Source organism: Notothenia rossii (genome assembly GCF_949606895.1).
Source record: "Notothenia rossii genome assembly, chromosome: 2".
Lineage (NCBI taxonomy): Eukaryota > Metazoa > Chordata > Actinopteri > Perciformes > Nototheniidae > Notothenia > Notothenia rossii.
The window spans coordinates 96,702,473-96,724,972 of NC_136904.1; the positions used below are offsets into that span (position 1 = coordinate 96,702,473).

The window sequence follows — 22,500 nt, forward strand, 5'->3', positions numbered from 1 at the left end:
CTAACAGGAAACACGAAGAGACACCGCGTCAGCCACGAGGCTAACAGGAAACAGGAAGATACACCACGTCAGCCACCAGGCTAACAGGAAACAGGAAGAGACACCGCGTCAGCCACCAGGCTAACAGGAAATAGGAAGAGACACCGCGTCAGCCACCAGGCTAACAGGAAACAGGAAGAGACACCGCGTCAGCCACCAGGCAAACAGGAAACAGGAAACAGGAAGAGACACAGCGTCAGCCACCAGGCTAACAGGAAACAGGAAGAGACACCACGTCAGCCACCAGGCTAACAGGAAACAGGAAGAGACACCGCCTCAGCCACCAGGCTAACAGGAAACAGGAAGAGACACCACGTCAGCCACCAGGCTAACAGGAAACAGGAAGAGACACCGCGTCAGCCACCAGGCTAACAGGAAACAGGAAACAGGAAGAGACACAGCGTCAGCCACCAGGCTAACAGGAAACAGGAAGAGACACCACGTCAGCCACCAGGCTAACAGGAAACAGGAAGAGACACCACGTCAGCCACCAGGCTAACAGGAAACAGGAAGAGACACCACGTCAGCCACCAGGCTAACAGGAAACAGGAAGAGACACCGCGTCAGCCACCAGGCTAACAGGAAGAGACACCGCGTCAGCCACCAGGCTAACAGGAAACAGGAAGAGACACCGCGTCAGCCACCAGGCTAACAGGAAACAGGAAGAGACACCACGTCAGCCAACAGGCTAACAGGAAGAGACACCGCGTCAGCCACCAGGCTAACAGGAAACAGGAAGAGACACCACGTCAGCCACCAGGCTAACAGGAAACAGGAAGAGACACCACGTCAGCCACCAGGCTAACAGGAAACAGGAAGAGACACCACGTCAGCCACCAGGCTAACAGGAAACAGGAAGAGACACCGCGTCAGCCACCAGGCTAACAGGAAACAGGAAGAGATACCGCGTCAGCCACCAGGCTAACAGGAAACAGGAAGAGACACCGCGTCAGCCACCAGGCTAACAGGAAACAGGAAGAGACACCACATCAGCCACCAGGCTAACAGGAAAAAGGAAGAGACACCACGTCAGCCACCAGGCTAACAGGAAACAGGAAGAGACGCCACGTCAGCCACCAGGCTAACAGGAAACAGGAAGAGACACCACGTCAGCCACCAGGCTAACAGGAAACAGGAAGAGACACCACGTCAGCCACCAGGCTAACAGGAAACAGGAAGAGACACCACGTCAGCCACCAGGCTAACAGGAAACAGGAAGAGACACCACGTCAGCCACCAGGCTAACAGGAAACAGGAAGAGACACCACGTCAGCCACCAGGCTAACAGGAAACAGGAAGAGACACCACGTCAGCCACCAGGCTAACGGGAAACAGGAAGAGACACCGCGTCAGCCACCAGGCTAACAGGAAATAGGAAGAGACACCGCGTCAGCAACCAGGCTAACGGGAAACAGGAAGAGACACCGCGTCAGCCACCAGGCTAACAGGAAACAGGAAGAGACACCACGTCAGCAACCAGGCTAACGGGAAACAGGAAGATACACCACGTCAGCCACCAGGCTAACAGGAAACAGGAAGAGACACCGCGTCAGCCACCAGGCTAACAGGAAACAGGAAGAGACACCACGTCAGCCACCAGGCTAACAAGAAACAGGAAGAGACACCACGTCAGCCACCAGGCTAACAGGAAACAGGAAGAGATACCACGTCAGCCACCAGGCTAACAGGAAACAGGAAGAGACACCACGTCAGCCACCAGGCTAACAGGAAACAGGAAGAGACACCGCGTCAGCCACCAGGCTAACAGGAAACAGGAAGAGACACCACGTCAGCCACCAGGCTAACAGGAAACAGGAAGAGACACCGCGTCAGCCACCAGGCTAACAGGAAACAGGAAGAGATACCGCGTCAGCCACCAGGCTAACAGGAAACAGGAAGAGACACCGCGTCAGCCACCAGGCTAACAGGAAACAGGAAGAGACACCACATCAGCCACCAGGCTAACAGGAAACAGGAAGAGACACCACGTCAGCCACCAGGCTAACAGGAAACAGGAAGAGACGCCACGTCAGCCACCAGGCTAACAGGAAACAGGAAGAGACACCACGTCAGCCACCAGGCTAACAGGAAACAGGAAGAGACACCGCGTCAGCCACCAGGCTAACAGGAAACAGGAAGAGACACCACGTCAGCCACCAGGCTAACAGGAAACAGGAAGAGACACCACGTCAGCCACCAGGCTAACAGGAAACAGGAAGAGACACCACGTCAGCCACCAGGCTAACAGGAAACAGGAAGAGACACCGCGTCAGCCACCAGGCTAACAGGAAACAGGAAGAGACACCACGTCAGCCACCAGGCTAACAGGAAACAGGAAGAGACACCACGTCAGCCACCAGGCTAACAGGAAACAGGAAGAGACACCGCGTCAGCCACCAGGCTAACAGGAAACAGGAAGAGACACCACGTCAGCCACCAGGCTAACAGGAAACACGAAGAGACACCGCGTCAGCCACGAGGCTAACAGGAAATAGGAAGAGACACCGCGTCAGCCACCAGGCTAACAGGAAACAGGAAGAGACACCGCGTCAGCCACCAGGCTAACAGGAAACAGGAAGAGACACCGCGTCAGCCACCAGGCTAACAGGAAACAGGAAACAGGAAGAGACACCGCCTCAGCCACCAGGCTAACAGGAAACAGGAAGAGACACCACGTCAGCCACCAGGCTAACAGGAAACAGGAAGAGACACCGCGTCAGCCACCAGGCTAACAGGAAACAGGAAACAGGAAGAGACACAGCGTCAGCCACCAGGCTAACAGGAAACAGGAAGAGACACCACGTCAGCCACCAGGCTAACAGGAAACAGGAAGAGACACCACGTCAGCCACCAGGCTAACAGGAAACAGGAAGAGACACCGCGTCAGCCACCAGGCTAACAGGAAGAGACACCGCGTCAGCCACCAGGCTAACAGGAAACAGGAAGAGACACCACGTCAGCCACCAGGCTAACAGGAAACCGGAAGAGACACCACGTCAGCCACCAGGCTAACAGGAAGAGACACCGCGTCAGCCACCAGGCTAACAGGAAACAGGAAGAGACACCGCGTCAGCCACCAGGCTAACAGGAAACAGGAAGAAACACCACGTCAGCCAACAGGCTAACAGGAAGAGACACCGCGTCAGCCACCAGGCTAACAGGAAACAGGAAGAGACACAGCGTCAGCCACCAGGCTAACAGGAAACAGGAAGAGACACAGCGTCAGCCACCAGGCTAACAGGAAACAGGAAGAGACACAGCGTCAGCCACCAGGCTAACAGGAAACAGGAAGAGACACTGCGTCAGCCACCAGGCTAACAGGAAACAGGAAGAGACACCACGTCGGCCACCAGGCTAACAGCAAACAGGAAGAGACACAGCGTCAGCCACCAGGCTAACAAGAAACAGGAAGAGACACTGCGTCAGCCACCAGGCTAACAGGAAACAGGAAGAGACACCACGTCGGCCACCAGGCTAACAGGAAACAGGAAGAGACACCGCGTCAGCCACCAGGCTAACAGGAAACAGGAAGAGACACCCCGTCAGCCACCAGGCTAACAGGAAACAGGAAGAGACACCCCGTCAGCCACCAGGCTAACAGGAAACAGGAAGAGACACCACGTCGGCCACCAGGCTAACAGGAAACAGGAAGAGACACCGCGTCAGCCACCAGGCTAACAGGAAACAGGAAGAGACACCCCGTCAGCCACCAGGCTAACAGGAAACAGGAAGAGACACCACGTCGGCCACCAGGCTAACAGGAAACAGGAAGAGACACCACGTCAGCCACCAGGCTAACAGAGACACACAGGAAGAGACACAGAGACACACAGGAAGAGACACAGAGACACAGGAAGAGACACAGAGACAGACAGGAAGAGACACAGAGACACACAGGAAAAGACACAGAGACACAGGAAGAGACACAGAGACACACATGAAGAGACACAGAGACACAGAGACACACAGGAAGAGACACAGAGACACACAGGAAGAGACACAGAGACACACAGGAAGAGACACAGAGACGCACAGGAAGAGACACAGGAAGAGACACAGGAAAAGACACAGAGACACAGGAAGAGACACAGAGACACAGAGACACACAGGAAGAGACACAGAGACACAGAGACACAGAGACACAGAGACAGACAGGAAGAGACACAGAGACAGACAGGAAGAGACACAGAGACACACAGGAAGAGACACAGAGACACACAGGAAGAGACAAAGAGACACACAGGAAGAGACACAGAGACACACAGGAAGAGACAAAGACACACAGGAGGAGACACAGAGACACACAGGAAGAGACAAAGAGACACACAGGAAGAGACACAGAGACACACAGGAAGAGACAAAGAGACACACAGGAAGAAACATAGACTCGTTAACCAATCATCTCAGAGACTCGTTGACCAATCATCTCAGAGGCTTGTTAACCAATCAGCTCACAGACTCGTTCACCAATCACCTCAAAGACTCGTTAACAAGTCAGCTCACAGACTCGTTCACCAATCACAACCTCACAGTAACAGACAGGTCTTTATTTATTTGTTCCACATCCTTTAGTCGTTTAGTTTTTGTTTACCACGAGAGGACCTGGTTGTATCCGTACTGGAAGTCTCTCTGCTGGTCTTTACGGACCGGGTACACCAGCTGGTTCTCATGGAAGTACAGAACCTTCTTCAGCCGGGCCAGGTCCGGTCTGAGAGCCACCAGCTCACACAGGTTCAGCACCGAGCTGCAGAACAGGACCCTGAGGGGACAGAGACACACAGGTTCAGCACCGAGCTGCAGAACAGGACCCTGAGGGGACAGAGACACACAGGTTCAGCACCGAGCTGCAGAACAGGACCCTGAGGGGACAGAGACACACAGGTTCAGCCCCGAGCTGCAGAACAGGACCCTGAGGGGACAGAGACACACAGGTTCAGCCCCGAGCTGCAGAACAGGACCCTGAGGGGACAGAGACACACAGGTTCAGCCCCGAGCTGCAGAACAGGACCCTGAGGGGACAGAGACACACAGGTTCAGCCCCGAGCTGCAGAACAGGACCCTGAGGGGACAGAGACACACAGGTTCAGCCCCGAGCTGCAGAACAGGACCCTGAGGGGACAGAGACACACAGGTTCAGCACCGAGCTGCAGAACAGGACCCTGAGGGGACAGAGACACACAGGTTTAGCCCCGAGCTGCAGAACAGGACCCTGAGGGGACAGAGACACACAGGTTCAGCCCCGAGCTGCAGAACAGGACCCTGAGGGGACAGAGACACACAGGTTCAGCCCCGAGCTGCAGAACAGGACCCTGAGGGGACAGAGACACACAGGTTCAGCACCGAGCTGCAGAACAGGACCCTGAGGGGACAGAGACACACAGGTTCAGCCCCGAGCTGCAGAACAGGACCCTGAGGGGACAGAGACACACAGGTTCAGCACCGAGCTGCAGAACAGGACCCTGAGGGGACAGAGACACACAGGTTCAGCCCCGAGCTGCAGAACAGGACCCTGAGGGGACAGAGACACACAGGTTCAGCACCGAGCTGCAGAACAGGACCCTGAGGGGACAGAGACACACAGGTTCAGCACCGAGCTGCAGAACAAGACCCTGAGGGGACAGAGACACACAGGTTCAGCCCCGAGCTGCAGAACAGGACCCTGAGGGGACAGAGACACACAGGTTCAGCCCCGAGCTGCAGAACAGGATCCTGAGGGGACAGAGACACACAGGTTCAGCACCGAGCTGCAGAACAGGATCCTGAGGGGACAGACACACACAGGTTCAACACCGAGCTGCAAAACAGGACCCTGAGGGGACAGAGACACACAGGTTCAGCCCCGAGCTGCAGAACAGGACCCTGAGGGGACAGAGACACACAGGTTCAGCACCGAGCTGCAGAACAGGACCCTGAGGGGACAGAGACACACAGGTTCAGCACCGAGCTGCAGAACAGGACCCTGAGGGGACAGAGACACACAGGTTCAGCACCGAGCTGCAGAACAGGACCCTGAGGGGACAGAGACACACAGGTTCAGCACCGAGCTGCAGAACAGGACCCTGAGGGGACAGAGACACACAGGTTCAGCCCCGAGCTGCAGAAAAGGACCCTGAGGGGACAGAGACACACAGGTTCAGCACCGAGCTGCAGAACAGGACCCTGAGGGGACAGAGACACACAGGTTCAGCACCGAGCTGCAGATCAGGACCCTGAGGGGACAGAGACACACAGGTTCAGCCCCGAGCTGCAGAACAGGACCCTGAGGGGACAGAGACACACAGGTTCAGCCCCGAGCTGCAGAACAGGACCCTGAGGGGACAGAGACACACAGGTTCAGCACCGAGCTGCAGAACAGGACCCTGAGGGGACAGAGACACACAGGTTCAGCACCGAGCTGCAGAACAAGACCCTGAGGGGACAGAGACACACAGGTTCAGCCCCGAGCTGCAGAACAGGACCCTGAGGGGACAGAGACACACAGGTTCAGCCCCGAGCTGCAGAACAGGATCCTGAGGGGACAGAGACACACAGGTTCAACACCGAGCTGCAGAACAGGACCCTGAGGGGACAGAGACACACAGGTTCAGCCCCGAGCTGCAGAACAGGACCCTGAGGGGACAGAGACACACAGGTTCAGCACCGAGCTGCAGAACAGGACCCTGAGGGGACAGAGACACACAGGTTCAGCACAGAGCTGCAGAACAGGACCCTGAGGGGACAGAGACACACAGGTTCAGCCCCGAGCTGCAGAACAGGACCTTGAGGGGACAGAGACACACAGGTTCAGCACCGAGCTGCAGAACAGGACCCTGAGGGGACAGAGACACACAGGTTCAGCCCCGAGCTGCAGAACAGGACCCTGAGGGGACAGAGACACACAGGTTCAGCACCGAGCTGCAGAACAGGACCCTGAGGGGACAGAGACACACAGGTTCAGCACCGAGCTGCAGAACAGGACCCTGAGGGGACAGAGACACACAGGTTCAGCACCGAGCTGCAGAACAGGACCCTGAGGGGACAGAGACACAGGTTCAGCACTGAGCTGCAGAACAGGACCCTGAGGGGACAGAGACACACAGGTTCAGCACCGAGCTGCAGAACAAGACCCTGAGGGGACAGAGACACACAGCTTCAGCCCCGAGCTGCAGAACAGGACCCTGAGGGGACAGAGACACACAGGTTCAGCCCCGAGCTGCAGAACAGGACCCTGAGGGGACAGAGACACACAGGTTCAGCACCGAGCTGCAGAACAGGACCCTGAGGGGACAGAGACACACAGGTTCAGCCCCGAGCTGCAGAACAGGACCCTGAGGGGACAGAGACACACAGGTTCAGCACATTGTGAGAGTGACACTAACAAGAGGCCAGTGAGAAAGGGTTAAAACATAAACACATCTTATAGTTATCCTCCAGATCAAACCAGTTCAGCTGCTCCCTCCTAGGATGCTCAGTGTGATGTCACAGAGTCACAGTCTCACCTGTAGGACCCAGAGGTGGGGATGCTCTGGCTCAGTGGGATGCTCAGTGTGATGTCACAGAGTCACAGTCTCACCTGTAGGACCCAGAGGTGGGGATGCTCTGGCTCAGTGGGATGCACAGTGTGATGTCACAGAGTCACAGTCTCACCTGTAGGACCCAGAGGTGGGGATGCTCTGGCTCAGTGGGATGCTCAGTGTGATGTCACAGAGTCACAGTCTCACCTGTAGGACCCAGAGGTGGGGATGTTCGGCTCAGTGGGATGCACAGTGTGATGTCACAGAGTCACAGTCTCACCTGTAGGACCCAGAGGTGGGGATGCTCTGGCTCAGTGGGATGCACAGTGTGATGTCACAGAGTCACAGTCTCACCTGTAGGACCCAGAGGTGGGGATGCTCTGGCTCAGTGGGATGCACAGTGTGATGTCACAGAGTCACAGTCTCACCTGTAGGACCCAGAGGTGGGGATGCTCTGGCTCAGTGGGATGCACAGTGTGATGTCACAGAGTCACAGTCTCACCTGTAGGACCCAGAGGTGGGGATGCTCTGGCTCAGTGGGATGCACAGTGTGATGTCACAGAGTCACAGTCTCACCTGTAGGACCCAGAGGTGGGGATGCTCTGGCTCAGTGGGATGCTCAGTGTGATGTCACAGAGTCACAGTCTCACCTGTAGGACCCAGAGGTGGGGATGCTCTGGCTCAGTGGGATGCTCAGTGTGATGTCACAGAGTCACAGTCTCACCTGTAGGACCCAGAGGTGGGGATGCTCTGGCTCAGTGGGATGCACAGTGTGATGTCACAGAGTCACAGTCTCACCTGTAGGACCCAGAGGTGGGGATGCTCTGGCTCAGTGGGATGCACAGTGTGATGTCACAGAGTCACAGTCTCACCTGTAGGACCCAGAGGTGGGGATGCTCTGGCTCAGTGGGATGCTCAGTGTGATGTCACAGAGTCACAGTCTCACCTGTAGGACCCAGAGGTGGGGATGCTCTGGCTCAGTGGGATGCACAGTGTGATGTCACAGAGTCACAGTCTCACCTGTAGGACCCAGAGGTGGGGATGCTCTGGCTCAGTGGGATGCACAGTGTGATGTCACAGAGTCACAGTCTCACCTGTAGGACCCAGAGGTGGGGATGCTCTGGCTCAGTGGGATGCACAGTGTGATGTCACAGAGTCACAGTCTCACCTGTAGGACCCAGAGGTGGGGATGCTCTGGCTGAGGCTCAGTGCTGCAGTCCTCGCCCTCCAGTGCCACTTCTTAGCGGGCAGGGAGCAGAGGCAGCAGCTGGAGAGGTTCTCCTGCAGGAGGTCCATCAGCTGTTTGTGGGAACCGCCATAAAACGCCTCCACCAGCAGAACCCTGGGAGCCTGCGGAGAACCACCAAACCATCAGAAACCCTTCATACAGAAAGACTGAAAGGTCTCCTAGTACACTCCTTGTTCACACACGGTACAGCTCTCAGGAATATCAAAGATGTTTACAAAGAATAGAGAGAGGAGATCTCATCAGGAGAACTCCCCCAGCAGAAACTCAGCTAAATGCTGCCGTCATGAAACTCCACATCCTGTTCCACACACACACACACACACACACACACACACACACACACACACACACACACACACACACACACACACACACACACACACACACACACACACACACACACACACACACACACACACACACACACACACACACACACACACACACACACACACACACACACACGTCAGACCCCCCACCCTCCTCAGTGAGTAGAGGTCAGCCCCCCCCACGCTCCTCACTCCCCCCCCACGCTCCTCACTGAGTAGAGGTCAGCCCCCCTCCACGCTCCTCACTGAGTAGAGGTCAGCCCCCCCCCCACGCTCCTCACTGAGTAGAGGTCAGCCCACGCTCCTCACTGAGTAGAGGTCAGCGCCCCCCACACTCCTCACTGAGTAGAGGTCAGCCCCCCCCCACGCTCCTCACTGAGTAGAGGTCAGCCCCCCCCACGCTCCTCACTGAGTAGAGGTCAGTATCCCCAATCCTCCTCACTGAGTAGAGATCAGCCCCCCCCCGCGCTCCTCACTCCCCCCCCCCACGCTCCTCACTGAGTAGAGGTCAGCCCCCCCACCCTCCTCACTGAGTAGAGGTCAGCCCCCCCCCACACTCCTCACTTAGTAGAGGTCAGCCCCCCTCCCCCCCCACGTTCCTCACTGAGAAGAGGTCAGCCCCCCCACCCTCCTCACTGAGTAGAGGTCAGCCTCCACCCACTCGCCTCACTGAGTAGAGGTCAGCCACCCCCCACGCTCCTCACTGAGTAGAGGTCAGCCCCCCCCCACGCTCCTCACTGAGTAGAGGTCAGCCCCCCCCCACGCTCCTCACTGAGAAGAGGTCAGCCCCCCCACCCTCCTCACTGAGTAGAGGTCAGCCTCCACCCACTCGCCTCACTGAGTAGAGGTCAGCCTCCACCCACCCTCCTCACTGAGTAGAGGTCAGCCCCCCCACCCTCCTCACTGAGTAGAGGTCAGCCCCCCCACGCTCCTCACTGAGTAGAGGTCAGCCCCCCTCCACGCTCCTCACTGAGTAGAGGTCAGCCCCCCCCCCACGCTCCTCACTGAGTAGAGGTCAGCCCACGCTCCTCACTGAGTAGAGGTCAGCGCCCCCCACACTCCTCACTGAGTAGAGGTCAGCCCCCCCCCACGCTCCTCACTGAGTAGAGGTCAGCCCCCCCCTCGCTCCTCACTGAGTAGAGGTCAGTACCCCCAATCCTCCTCACTGAGTAGAGATCAGCCCCCCCCCGCGCTCCTCACTCCCCCCCCCACGCTCCTCACTGAGTAGAGGTCAGCCCCCCCACCCTCCTCACTGAGTAGAGGTCAGCCCCCCCCCACACTCCTCACTTAGTAGAGGTCAGCCCCCCTCCCCCCCCACGTTCCTCACTGAGAAGAGGTCAGCCCCCCCACCCTCCTCACTGAGTAGAGGTCAGCCTCCACCCACTCGCCTCACTGAGTAGAGGTCAGCCACCCCCCACGCTCCTCACTGAGTAGAGGTCAGCCCCCCCACGCTCCTCACTGAGTAGAGGTCAGCCCCCCCCCACACTGCTCACTTAGTAGAGGTCAGCCCCCCTCCCCCCCCACGTTCCTCACTGAGAAGAGGTCAGCCCCCCCACCCTCCTCACTGAGTAGAGGTCAGCCTCCACCCACTCGCCTCACTGAGAAGAGGTCAGCCCCCCCACGCTCCTCACTGAGTAGAGGTCAGCCCCCCCACGCTCCTCACTGAGTAGAGGTCAGCCCCCCCCCACACTCCTCACTTAGTAGAGGTCAGCCCCCCTCCCCCCCCACGTTCCTCACTGAGAAGAGGTCAGCCCCCCCACCCTCCTCACTGAGTAGAGGTCAGCCTCCACCCACTCGCCTCACTGAGTAGAGGTCAGCCACCCCCCACGCTCCTCACTGAGTAGAGGTCAGCCCCCCCCCACGCTCCTCACTCCCCCCCCCCACGCTCCTCACTGAGTAGAGGTCAGCCCCCCCCCACACTCCTCACTTAGTAGAGGTCAGCCCCCCTCCCCCCCCACTGAGTAGAGGTCAGCCCCCCCCCACACTCCTCACTTAGTAGAGGTCAGCCCCCCTCCCCCCCACGTTCCTCACTGAGAAGAGGTCAGCCCCCCTCCCCCCCCACGTTCCTCACTGAGAAGAGGTCAGCCCCCCCACCCTCCTCACTGAGTAGAGGTCAGTACCCCCCCACGCTCCTCACTGAGTAGAGGTCAGCCCCCCCCCACGCTCCTCACTGAGTAGAGGTCAGCCCCCCCACGCTCCTCACTGAGTAGAGGTCAGTACCCCCCACCCTCCTCACTGAGTAGAGGTCAGTACCCCCCACCCTCCTCACTGAGTAGAGGTCAGCCCCCCCCGCGCTCCTCACTCCCCCCCCCCACGTTCCTCACTGAGTAGAGGTCAGCCCCCCCCCCATGCTCCTCACTGAGTAGAGGTCAGCCCCCCCACGCTCCTCACTGAGTAGAGGTCAGTACCCCCCCACGCTCCTCACTGAGTAGAGGTCAGCCCCCCCCCACGCTCCTCACTGAGTAGAGGTCAGCCCCCCCACGCTCCTCACTGAGTAGAGGTCAGTACCCCCCACCCTCCTCACTGAGTAGAGGTCAGCCCCCCCACGCTCCTCACTGAGTAGAGGTCAGTACCCCCCACCCTCCTCACTGAGTAGAGGTCAGTACCCCCCACCCTCCTCACTTAGTAGAGGTCAGTACCCCCCACGCTCCTCACTGAGTAGAGGTCAGCCCCCCCACGCTCCTCACTGAGTAGAGGTCAGTACCCCCCACCCTCCTCACTGAGTAGAGGTCAGTACCCCCCACCCTCCTCACTTAGTAGAGGTCAGTACCCCCCACGCTCCTCACTGAGTAGAGGTCAGCCCCCCCACGCTCCTCACTGAGTAGAGGTCAGTACCCCCCACGCTCCTCACTGAGTAGAGGTCAGCCCCCCCCCCATGCTCCTCACTTAGTAGAGGTACAGATTGGCCCGGTTCAGCACAAAGGAGGACATTATGTCTCCATCAGATCTCATTCTGACACATTCACTCAGTTAACCCTCTGTGTGTGTGTGTGTGTGTGTGTGTGTGTGTGTGTGTGTGTGTGTGTGTGTGTGTGTGTGTAGCTCAGATTAGATATGGTGATTCTCTGTGGGCAGCTAATGCAGCCCACAGAGAATCACCGGGAGTATTGAGAGGAAGAAGATGTCCTCTTCCTCCTCATCCTCCTCTTCCTCCTCTTCCTCCTCATAATGGCCTCTCTCTATCAGCGCTGGTTTATCAGTTATTGTGTTCCTGCAGAGTTCACTTCTGAACAATAGCTTTCCATCTGCATTCAGAGACTGCTCTACATTCAGCAGATTCATTATCACACACACACACACACACACACACACACACACACACACACACACACACACACACACACACACACACACACACACACACACACACACACACACACACACACACACACACACACACACACACACACACACACACACACACACACACACACACACACACACACACACACACACACACACACACACACACACACACACACACACACACACAGTCTTCTAAAAGAGACACAGTGGGGATCTTCAGTTCTTCATGAAGTAAATGACGGAGTATTCAGAGCTGGCGTCTGGAATAATAATACATATGATCATCTGGAGCCACAGATTAGGAAACTCACTTTCAGTCTGAAGATATTCATTGGGAACAAAAATAAATAAATATATTTATATAAAACAAGCTGCATTATCTTATCATTTAGGCTATTTTGCGATGAGCTCATTGTTTAATCAGTAAAACCATCCCCACTTCAGAGCTGCAGGTATTTAAATATCGGATTCGTTTTTATACTTGATGTATCAAACAATGTTTTTTAACCAAAAGACCAAATCAAAAATAAATCATATGTATTTGTGGAGGCTGGGTCAGAGTATGGTAGATGTGAGCAGGGGCGGACTGGGGGAAAGGGGCCCGGGATCAGCTGACAGACAGGCCCACTTAATGCGCGCCATGTATCGGCTGGCCAGCCACGAAAGAATGTGACTTAACAAAAAACCCTATGCATTTAAATTTATTTAGGACCAATATTCATATAGTGATCACATTACCTGAGCCCTTGAGTTGCCTAGCAAAATAGTTACAGCATATATGTAGTGATTGTAATGTTAACAGATCATTGATGCAATGAATGACATTTGGACCCGATTTGCCTGACTTGACACATGGAATAAAACATGGGCCTAGGAAGCATCCTCAACAGGGATGGGTACCGAGCCCCGGTATTAAACGGGCCCCGGGGCTGAATTATTAAAGACCGTGGTACCGTTAAGCTCCGACGCTAGCGGTCTTTTTATCCAAGTAAAAACATGTAATTAGGAAACTCACTTTCAGTCTTAAGATATTCATTGGGACGCAAACATTACAGTGTTAGTGTCACCAACTCCGTTTCTAACAAAAGACTGCAAAGTGCGTCCATGATTATTTTTTCTATTTTCGATCTCTCTCCCCCGCCTGCTTGCGAGGGGGCGGGGTAGTTTACACACACGCGGCTGCTACATGCTGCTACATGCAGCAACACACACACACACACACACACACACACACACACACACACACACACACACACACACACACACACACACACACACACACACACACACACACACACACACACACACACACACACACACACACACACACACACACACACACACACACACACACACAGTGTGTTGGATTGTGTGGAGCATCTCAGCCGTGACTCGGAGTTCCAAGCCGAGTTCCTAAAATCAGAAAAAATTAAAAGAAAAACATTTGTTTTTAATTTTTTCTGATTTTTTTTCTATGCCGAAATGAGCTCAAGCAGCGGTGTCACCTTCTGCACATCCACAAAGTGAGGATTTTCTGGGTCAAGGGCACAAAGCGCCTCGACCAGCTGGCGGTTTCGTTCAGATAATCTCCTGTTCATTTCCCCAATGACACTGTCCAATGTGCTGAAGAAGAGCCGCTTGCACTCTGTCTCACTTGCTATGTCCTGCTGACCCATAGTACTCTCCACCACGTACTGCTTCAGGTGTGTAGGGACTTGGCCAACTCTCTTCATTGGTGGAGGAGCTGCTGGTTCTGATGCATCAGCTGAGCTGCCGAGTCACTCCTGAGATGCTCCACACAATCCAACACACTTTTAACAACCTTCACTCCAGTGTAGAGGTCTGTTTTTTTATCCTGCAAGACTTTGTCAGGAGGGTCCAGAAGGACCATAACCGCAGTAAATTTGAAGTGGGGCTCTTGAACTGCTTTTAGGAGACCTGCTGCCTCTACTCTTAGATGGGTGGGAAGGCCACTGCTGTCAATCTCCGCAAGGAACTGCTCGACAGCGTCATAACTGTTGACTATGACTGACACGGTACCTTGGTGACCGGTCCACCTTTGGTCCAATAACCTTTTCAGGCGCTGTCCTGTGTACACTGCGGACAAGGTTGTTTTTTTCAGAAACCGATAAAGCATGTCACACACATCAAAAAAGACTTGCAGAGTGTTCTCTGAGGACATGTCATGAGTAACCACCAGATGTAATTGGTGATTGAAGCAATGCACATATGGGACCTCTCTCAACTTTCTCCTGCAGTATTTTCTGTACGCCTCCTCTTTTCCCTGACATCACACTTGCACCATCATAGCACTGGCTGAGGATTGTGTCTGTTGTTAAGCCTGCCTTTCTTAGCTCAGAAATGACAAGGTCTGTCAGACTTAGGGCATCACAATGCTTCGTCGTGGCCATTACCAGCAGTCTCTCATAAATATCATTGTTCTTATTTAGATAACGGACAACGATTGACACATTTTCATAACCTGTTGGATTCTTGGTCCCGTCCACCTTTAAAGTGTACCAGCTGTCTCCTATTTCTTCAACTATTTCACTGGTTACTATTTCACTCATGAGCCCTATTATTTCGTTTTGAATGTCATGTGATGTGTATGTGGCATTGTTCGGAATAGTGCTGAATGCCTTTGCTAAGGCCGGGTCTTTCATCAGTGTATATTCCATCATAGACAAAAACAGTCCACTTTCCACGTCTTCTCTTGACTCCACAGCATCCAACGTCCCCCTGAGCGGTTCCTGGTTTGACACAAGGAACTCAATGATGTCCACGATCGCACTTAAATATTGGCGATTTCTTGCCAGTTGCCCCTCATTAACAAGCGTGGAGACCTCAGATCCTGTAGCACTACGAGCACCATATTCGATCCAGAGAGCGTTGCATTTCAAATGTTCCTTGCTGGATGCATGTCTTGAAAAACCTTTGGTGCTATCAGTTGCACATTTGCAATTACAGAAGCCGGTTTGTGTGAAGGCTTTGTCTGCATTAGCACCACACCCTATGTTAAACTTTCTACATGGAAAGCAAAATGCAGCATCAGCCGCAACTGAATATTCCAGCCACTTTCTTCCATTAAACCAATTCTTGGTAAAGGTGCGTTTTTGGCCATTAATTATTCGGACAGGGTAGGACTGCAGGACAACCTGGGCTGGCCCCTCTGTCCCAAGATCGTCAGGCGCAGTGATATTAAAAGGTGGAGCTGGAGGCGGCCATTCTAGTGCTTACTGTGGAACAAGATGCTCTGGCCGCCGCCGGGACATCTTCTCTGGCTGGTGGAGTTAACTCGCTCTGAACTAAATCCCTCTGTGGGAGCTCGGCCTAAACTTCTCTTTCTTCCTTTCCTTCTCACTGCTCTACAATCTCTTTGCTTCTTTATTCCGGATTGACCCCTCTCATTCTGTTCCTCTGATCTTTAATAACAGATAGTACATTATTAGATGGCTGCACTTTGGTTAACAGACTAACTTTGATTTCCTCAATTCATAAATTGATAGGCTCTGTAATTATACCATAACCTTTTCTCCTCCATCCCTTAACTCGTCTCCCTATACAGATTGACTTACTTAATAACTATCTACACTAGTCACGTCAGGATTAAAGAAAAAGGAATCATTAATCATCATTAAATGGTTGATTTTTTATTTTCAGAATTGAATGTTCAAACCAAGGCCTAAAACCTGGCATTTCATAAGAAAGTGACTCATATAGAAACCAAATGTAATATTGGATCAAACACTTCACCAAATGGACGGACGCAGATTAAAAGCAAAGCCCCCTGGTTTGTCTCTAGAGTCAAACTGCCATGAGAAAAATCGGTACCACTTAACAATAAGACTACCCTTATAAAGGGTTTACGAAAAGTTTGTAATTCATTTATTAATTAAGTTGTGAACACTTTATAAATCATTAATAAGCTTTAATAAGATTTGAGATAAACAGGGCAACTGTGACCGGTTGCTTGCCAAATAGTGAGCCCACATTTATCTGTACAGCTAAGCCGTACTATAAATGTTAGTAACTCATTAATAAATGGGAATGTGTTTTACACTTTACAACAAGGCTCCCTTTTGGCAGTTATAAGTGTTAGTAACTCGTAAATAAATCAAACATCAAGAAGGGGTCTAAGGACAGAGGGTCTAAGGACAGAGGGTCTAAGGACAGAGGGTCTGAGGACAGAGGGTCTGAGGACAGAGGGTCTAAGGACAGAGGGTCTAAGGACAGAGGGTCTAAGGACAGAGGGTGTCGTATTGTCATTCTGATATTCTGTACAAACTGTGAAGTCCACTGAGACAAATGTAACATTTCTGATATTGGGATATATAAATAAACATTGATTGATTGATTGATTGATTGATTGATTGATTGATTGAAGGGGGGAATAAACTCACTGAACAACAGATACCAAGGATGCCAGCTGATGAAGAAGACGAAGTAAGCTAGCCAATATAAGGCTTAGTCATCTTGCCAAATAGTGAGCCTGTGTTGACGTATGAAAACTATGTTAGAACTGGTTTATAAATGGTTCTTAATAATTAATAAAGTGTTTACAACTTAATGAATAACCTAATTATTTATGAATCTTTTATAAGGGTAGTCTTATTGTAAAGTGGTATCGAAAAATCGAATCAATGTTCCTTCCACAATCCGTGACTAGATGTCACTCATTGTACCAATACGGTTTATATCATACACAGCATATTATTATTATTATTATTATTATTATTATTATAGTAAAAATCGAATCTAAACTAATGTAATATTGAATCCCACACTTGACGATTGAGAACATAAATGTGTAACTCACCTCGTTTAAAGCTTTGTTGTAGTACTATGTCAATATGTATTATTTATTTTGCGGGCAGGTAGCCTACATTTAATTACAAGTAGAAGAAGAAGAAGTAGAAGAAAAAGTAGTAGAAGAAGAAATACGCTAACGCTACAAACAGGCACAACTCGTTTACTCTGTTTTTACCATAGACTGGTTTTTACTGACATCTAACCTTTTATTTCACCTTGCTTTATGTTTTTTAACGCACATTCAAAAACGGGAGCATTTTCCGGAGTTTCAACCGGGTACCGGCCACCGAAAACGGGGACTTTGCCTAGAAAACGGACGTTTTGGTCTGTGGACTGTGTTTACAGCTAAGCACACACGCTAACATGAATTAAGACTTCAAGCTCACTTGGGGTTGAGGCTTTTTTACACGTTGCTTGACTGCCTGCCCACACATCTGATCCAAACATAGTAACGTATATTGGGGAAAATAATTATTTAAAGTTATTTAATAATTGTGACATTTATCATACTTTTTGATGGATGAATGATGCTCAAAGTGAGGGGGCAAAAGGGGGCAATGCCCCCTTTTGCCCCCTCGTGGCGTCGGGTCCGCTGCAAGGTGAATACAGCTGGTAACAGAACAAGTGTTTGAATGCGTACATGAACAGGTTTGTGATATCACTGCCCCGTCTAAGACACCATCTGACTTTCATTACATTTGACTCGAGTGTTTCCTCAACTTAATGTGTTGCTTCAAATAATCCTTCTGCATCCAGTATGTGACACTGTGAGTGTTGCACGGCCAGATACGGCTCAGCTGACTCAGATCAGGAGATGATACATTATGATGTGATATGCCGCGGACTGTACTTAATGTTACTCTGATCCGGTTACTTATGTTGTGGCAGATATTTAAGTAAGCTTTCTTAACGCTAATGTTCTAATAGTCAGATTGCTCTGAAGATGGGAGGTGATATTCTATTCATGTTCACGTTCACACAGTCGCTGATTTGAACTGCAACGGCAGCTTAAACTGTATCCTTTATCCTGTAATGTGACTTGATCGCTTTAAACTCTGCACATTGTTGTTATCAGCTGTTCCACCATGGTTTCTACCTCAACCTGGAATAGATTTATCGTTATTGAAACGGTTACATTCAATGAAAAATAGAAATCAATGTGCAGGCTTACGTGAACACTGTTCTACATGAACAATATGGGCACTTTATACATTAAATAAATCAACAGTAGGTGGCGATATGCTCCGAGTGGAAGCGATTCGCCATTAAAGCAAAGAAGAAGAAGAACTCGCACAGTTGATCTCTTATCCTGGAACCTATCCTGATCTTCAGAGCAATCTGACTATTATAACTATTATACTATTATTATACTATTATGTTAAGAAAGCTTAATTAAATATCTGCCACAACATAAGTAACCTACAGAGCCCCCCTGGTGACATTGGTGAGAAAATTATGAATACGTGGCCACGTATTAATAATGCGTGGCCACGTATTAGTTATTATGTTCCCACGCATTAGTCATTTGTGGGAACACAATCATTATTACGCAATAACTAAATCCAGATAGTCTATAGAAACGGATGACTGAGTGACGACACTACAGATGTAGCACCTCATTTCAGACAGTTTGAAACGCGAGGGCCGTGGCCGGCACGGGGTCTGCCCTCGCTCAAAGGAAAACCTCCAGCTTGACTTGAGACCGCCCCCTTGATAAATAAATGTAATTATAATGAAGCCAGCTGCAATGGATCATTGATCCACCAGCGGGTGCAGTGGGGTTCCACACTGGAGCTCATGTGAAATAAACTCTGATACAGTACGGTAGATTTATGTCGGTAGGCTACTACTGTATAGCGGATCTTTGCTAAGATCCATATGTCACGGATAGGATCAAACTCTGTGCTAAATAAGAGACACCTTTAGGCCAGGGGTTTTCAAAGTGTGGGTAGGTGAGCCTCCGCTCAGAGAACATAAGTACAGCCGCGCCCCCCCTCCCAATTATTATTGCTGTTATTATTATTATTGTTGTTGTTGCTATAATGCAGGGGTATTAATTTCATTTCAAAGAGGTCCAGTCAGAGAACATGTAATTAAATGCTCTGTTTTCGCTGTCTACCTTACTAATAAAGGGCTGGCTTTCTAAATGCCAGTTGAGTAGCACTTGAAATGTTTGGCTCTATGAAACCTGATGTACTTATATGATTCTGTTTTCTTAAAGGTTGTATCTTCCTGGTCGAATGCACTTATTGTAAGTCGCTTTGGATAAAAGCGTCAGCTAAATGTAATGTAATGTAATGTAATGTACCTTCCGCCATTTGAAATTACTCGACTGTTTCTCTCCTCTTGTCTTGTCTCGTCTCTGTGTTTGAATCTATCGCGCTGACTGCACTGATTTGATTGGCTGAGTAGCGTCACCTCCTTGAAACATTAAACAATAACTTTTTTAAACCTTTTATTTGTATGTTTATATTGTATATAATACTTGGACTATTCCTTGCACCCCTCTAGAATAAGCCTGAATGGTCTCAACCATATTGCATCAGTAACGTGCACTTGTTGTTATAACAAGATCCATGGACGCTGGTAGCGATCGGAAAATTGAGTGTTGTTCAGTTTGTGTGTTGTGGAACATGCGTGTCCGTGAATGAAAATATACCACACACCCAATTACAGTAGCATGTTCAATTCACTACCCTACTTCTTTTGTGTCTCACGCTGCGCCTCCCCTGAAGCTCTCTGGCGCCCCCCAGGGGAGGCGCGCCTCACACTTTGAAAACCGCTGCTTTAGGCTACAAAACATCACCATGTTTTTATTTAACCAAATAATGTTGGTTAGTCCACAACTACTGTACAAAAAACATCAGGAAGCCCCCCGGCTCCAAAAACGAACGGGAGGAAATGCTCTCGATTTTTAATCCTAATTTAATCATCATCTTCACCACGATCATTTATGAGGGTTCATTGAGAGAAAAATAAATAAAACGTGGCCACGTTTTACTAAAGCGTGCGCACGAGTTACTAAAGCGTGCGCACGAGTTACTAAAGCGTGCGCACGAGTTACTAAAGCTTGGCCTTGTTTTATTTATATTGAGGGATTCCTGTCCGTGACTCACAGTATCTGCTGCCCACAGCTGTTTTATAGAAGGAAAACCTCCTTCACTTTATGAAATCTCTGCGGCACCAGTGGCCTGTGCTACGAAGCAGGATTCGCTATTTACACTATTCATTCATGAAGTATGACACTGCGCTGTCAGCACGCGTCTCCATGTTTGTGATTGGTCAAATGTTGCTAACCCCGTCCCTTTCACGTGAACGCGCTCTCAGCCGGTCAGAGAAACCCTGGTTGATTTACTGAGTTGATAACCAGCTTCGCAGGACCGCTTATCGACATTGCGTTTGTTAGGGCTAGTTAAGCCGGGTAAATCGAACATATCCAGGGTCTGTTGAACTGGCTCCGTAATACAGGGCTCTGGAGGCAGTAACGTGTAACTCAGCAGAATCTGAGAAGAGCAGCACCAGCTGCAAAGAGCTGTGCCTTTTACTGTTTACTTCATTGTGTTTCCCTTCATTAGAACAGCTGGATAGAGATCGAGGCTGCTACGTTTAACCACACACACCTCTACACACATCGAACTACCAGAGTATTCCGCCTCGTTTTATGAAGGAGATGTCCTGTCACCGGGGCGCATGGTGTGTGTGTGTGTGTGTGTGTGTGTGTGTGTGTGTGTGTGTGTGCACGCTCAGCTCCGCTCTGTGTGCGTGCTCGGTGTGTTTGTGTGTGTCCGACACCACCGGCATTTGTTTTCAAATGACCACGAACAGTAATTTACACAAATCTGGTTCTCCATAGTTATATGTGTATTCCCAAGTGAAAGAAATTCGTTTAATCTTAATCTCGATGTGATAGTCCTGCCGGAGTACACCGGAACGAACGATACTATCATAAACAAATGCCGCCCCCAACCCCACACAAACACACACACACACACACGTGCGCGCGCACACACACAAAACGAGGCCACGCTTTATTAACTCGTGCGCACGCTTTAGTAACTCGTGCGCACGCTTTAGTAACTCGTGCGCACGCTTTAGTAAAACGTGGCCACGTTTTATTTATTTTTCTCTCTGTGAACCCTCCAGGGCTCCGTAGAAAGCAATGACAAATATGAATATACTGTAGTCAACTTCATTAAAACGTTATTAACGTGTCTAAACTCAGTAATTCAATAAACATATTTATATTTTAATGGAGCCTTGTCAGGCAGATCAGGGTCCCGACCTACGCGGAGGGATCTTGAGTTTCGTCATTACAGAGCTCAATAATTATTGTGTGGCAACGCATTACTAATTTGTGGGAACATAATAACTAATCCGTGGGAAACATAATAACTAATTTGTGGCCATGCATTACTAATACGTGTCCAAGTATTAATATTTTTCTCACCAATGTCACCAGGGGGGCTCCGTAGTAACCGGATCAAAGTAACATTAAGTACAGTCCGCGGCACTGTGAGTGCAGACGTCGATGTGTCCCATTATCATTCATAACACATCACAATCATATGTCTCCTTATCTGAGTCAGCTGAGCCGTATCTGGCCGTGCAACACTCACAGTGTCACATACTGTATGCAGAAGTATTATTTGAAGCAACACATTAAGTTGAGTAAACACTCGAGTCAAATGTAATGAAAGTCAGATGGTGTCTTAGACGGGGCAGTGATATCATAAACCTGTTCATGTACGCATTCAAACACTTGTTCTGTTACCAGCTGTATTCACCTTGCAGGTGCAGCTATGTGGCTTTGATCCTGGATCAAGTGTTTAAGTCATGGATGTTTAAAGTTTAACTTCTTCATATGTCTAATATTATAGTTGACTTTTCATTCAGAAAGTATGACGCTGCTCTAGGGTCAGTTGGACTGGAGTCCCACTGTTACAGGATCTGTATTTAGTCAATTGTGTAACTTTTTTATTATTATAATGTTTTCATCTTTAATACTTTCTTATGCATGCTTCTACGTAACATTAAGCTGTCTGTGGCTCTGTTCTGCTGTAACAATGTAAATATCCCCTCTGTGGGACGAGTGAAGGTATTCTGATTCTCCATGCTGCAGTGTTTACTTCTGTTAGCTCCGTTAGCAGCTAGCTCTCCTCCACTCACTGGCTAACCGGCTCCCGGTAACAGGAACCAGCCTCCCGGGGAACCGGAGCCCCTTCCCGGTTGTTTGTACAAGTAAACTAGTAAACTAGTAAACTACTAAACAGTAAAC

General features: G+C 50.8%; 1 protein-coding gene across 5 annotated transcripts in view; it reads right to left on the reverse strand.

The window, feature by feature from the left end:
- The window catches only part of gtdc1 (glycosyltransferase-like domain containing 1), a 50,456-nt gene that overhangs the window by 27,851 nt on the left and 105 nt on the right, over window positions 1-22,500 (reverse strand). For all 5 annotated transcript variants that reach the window (XM_079665548.1, XM_079665550.1, XM_079665549.1 and 2 more), the window contains exons 2-3: window positions 8,701-8,882; window positions 4,631-4,798 (exon numbers count right to left, since the gene is read on the reverse strand). In XM_079665548.1, coding sequence (XP_079521674.1) covers window positions 4,631-4,798; window positions 8,701-8,882 — 350 coding nt within the window. The remainder of the gene's footprint in view (window positions 1-4,630; window positions 4,799-8,700; window positions 8,883-22,500) is intronic.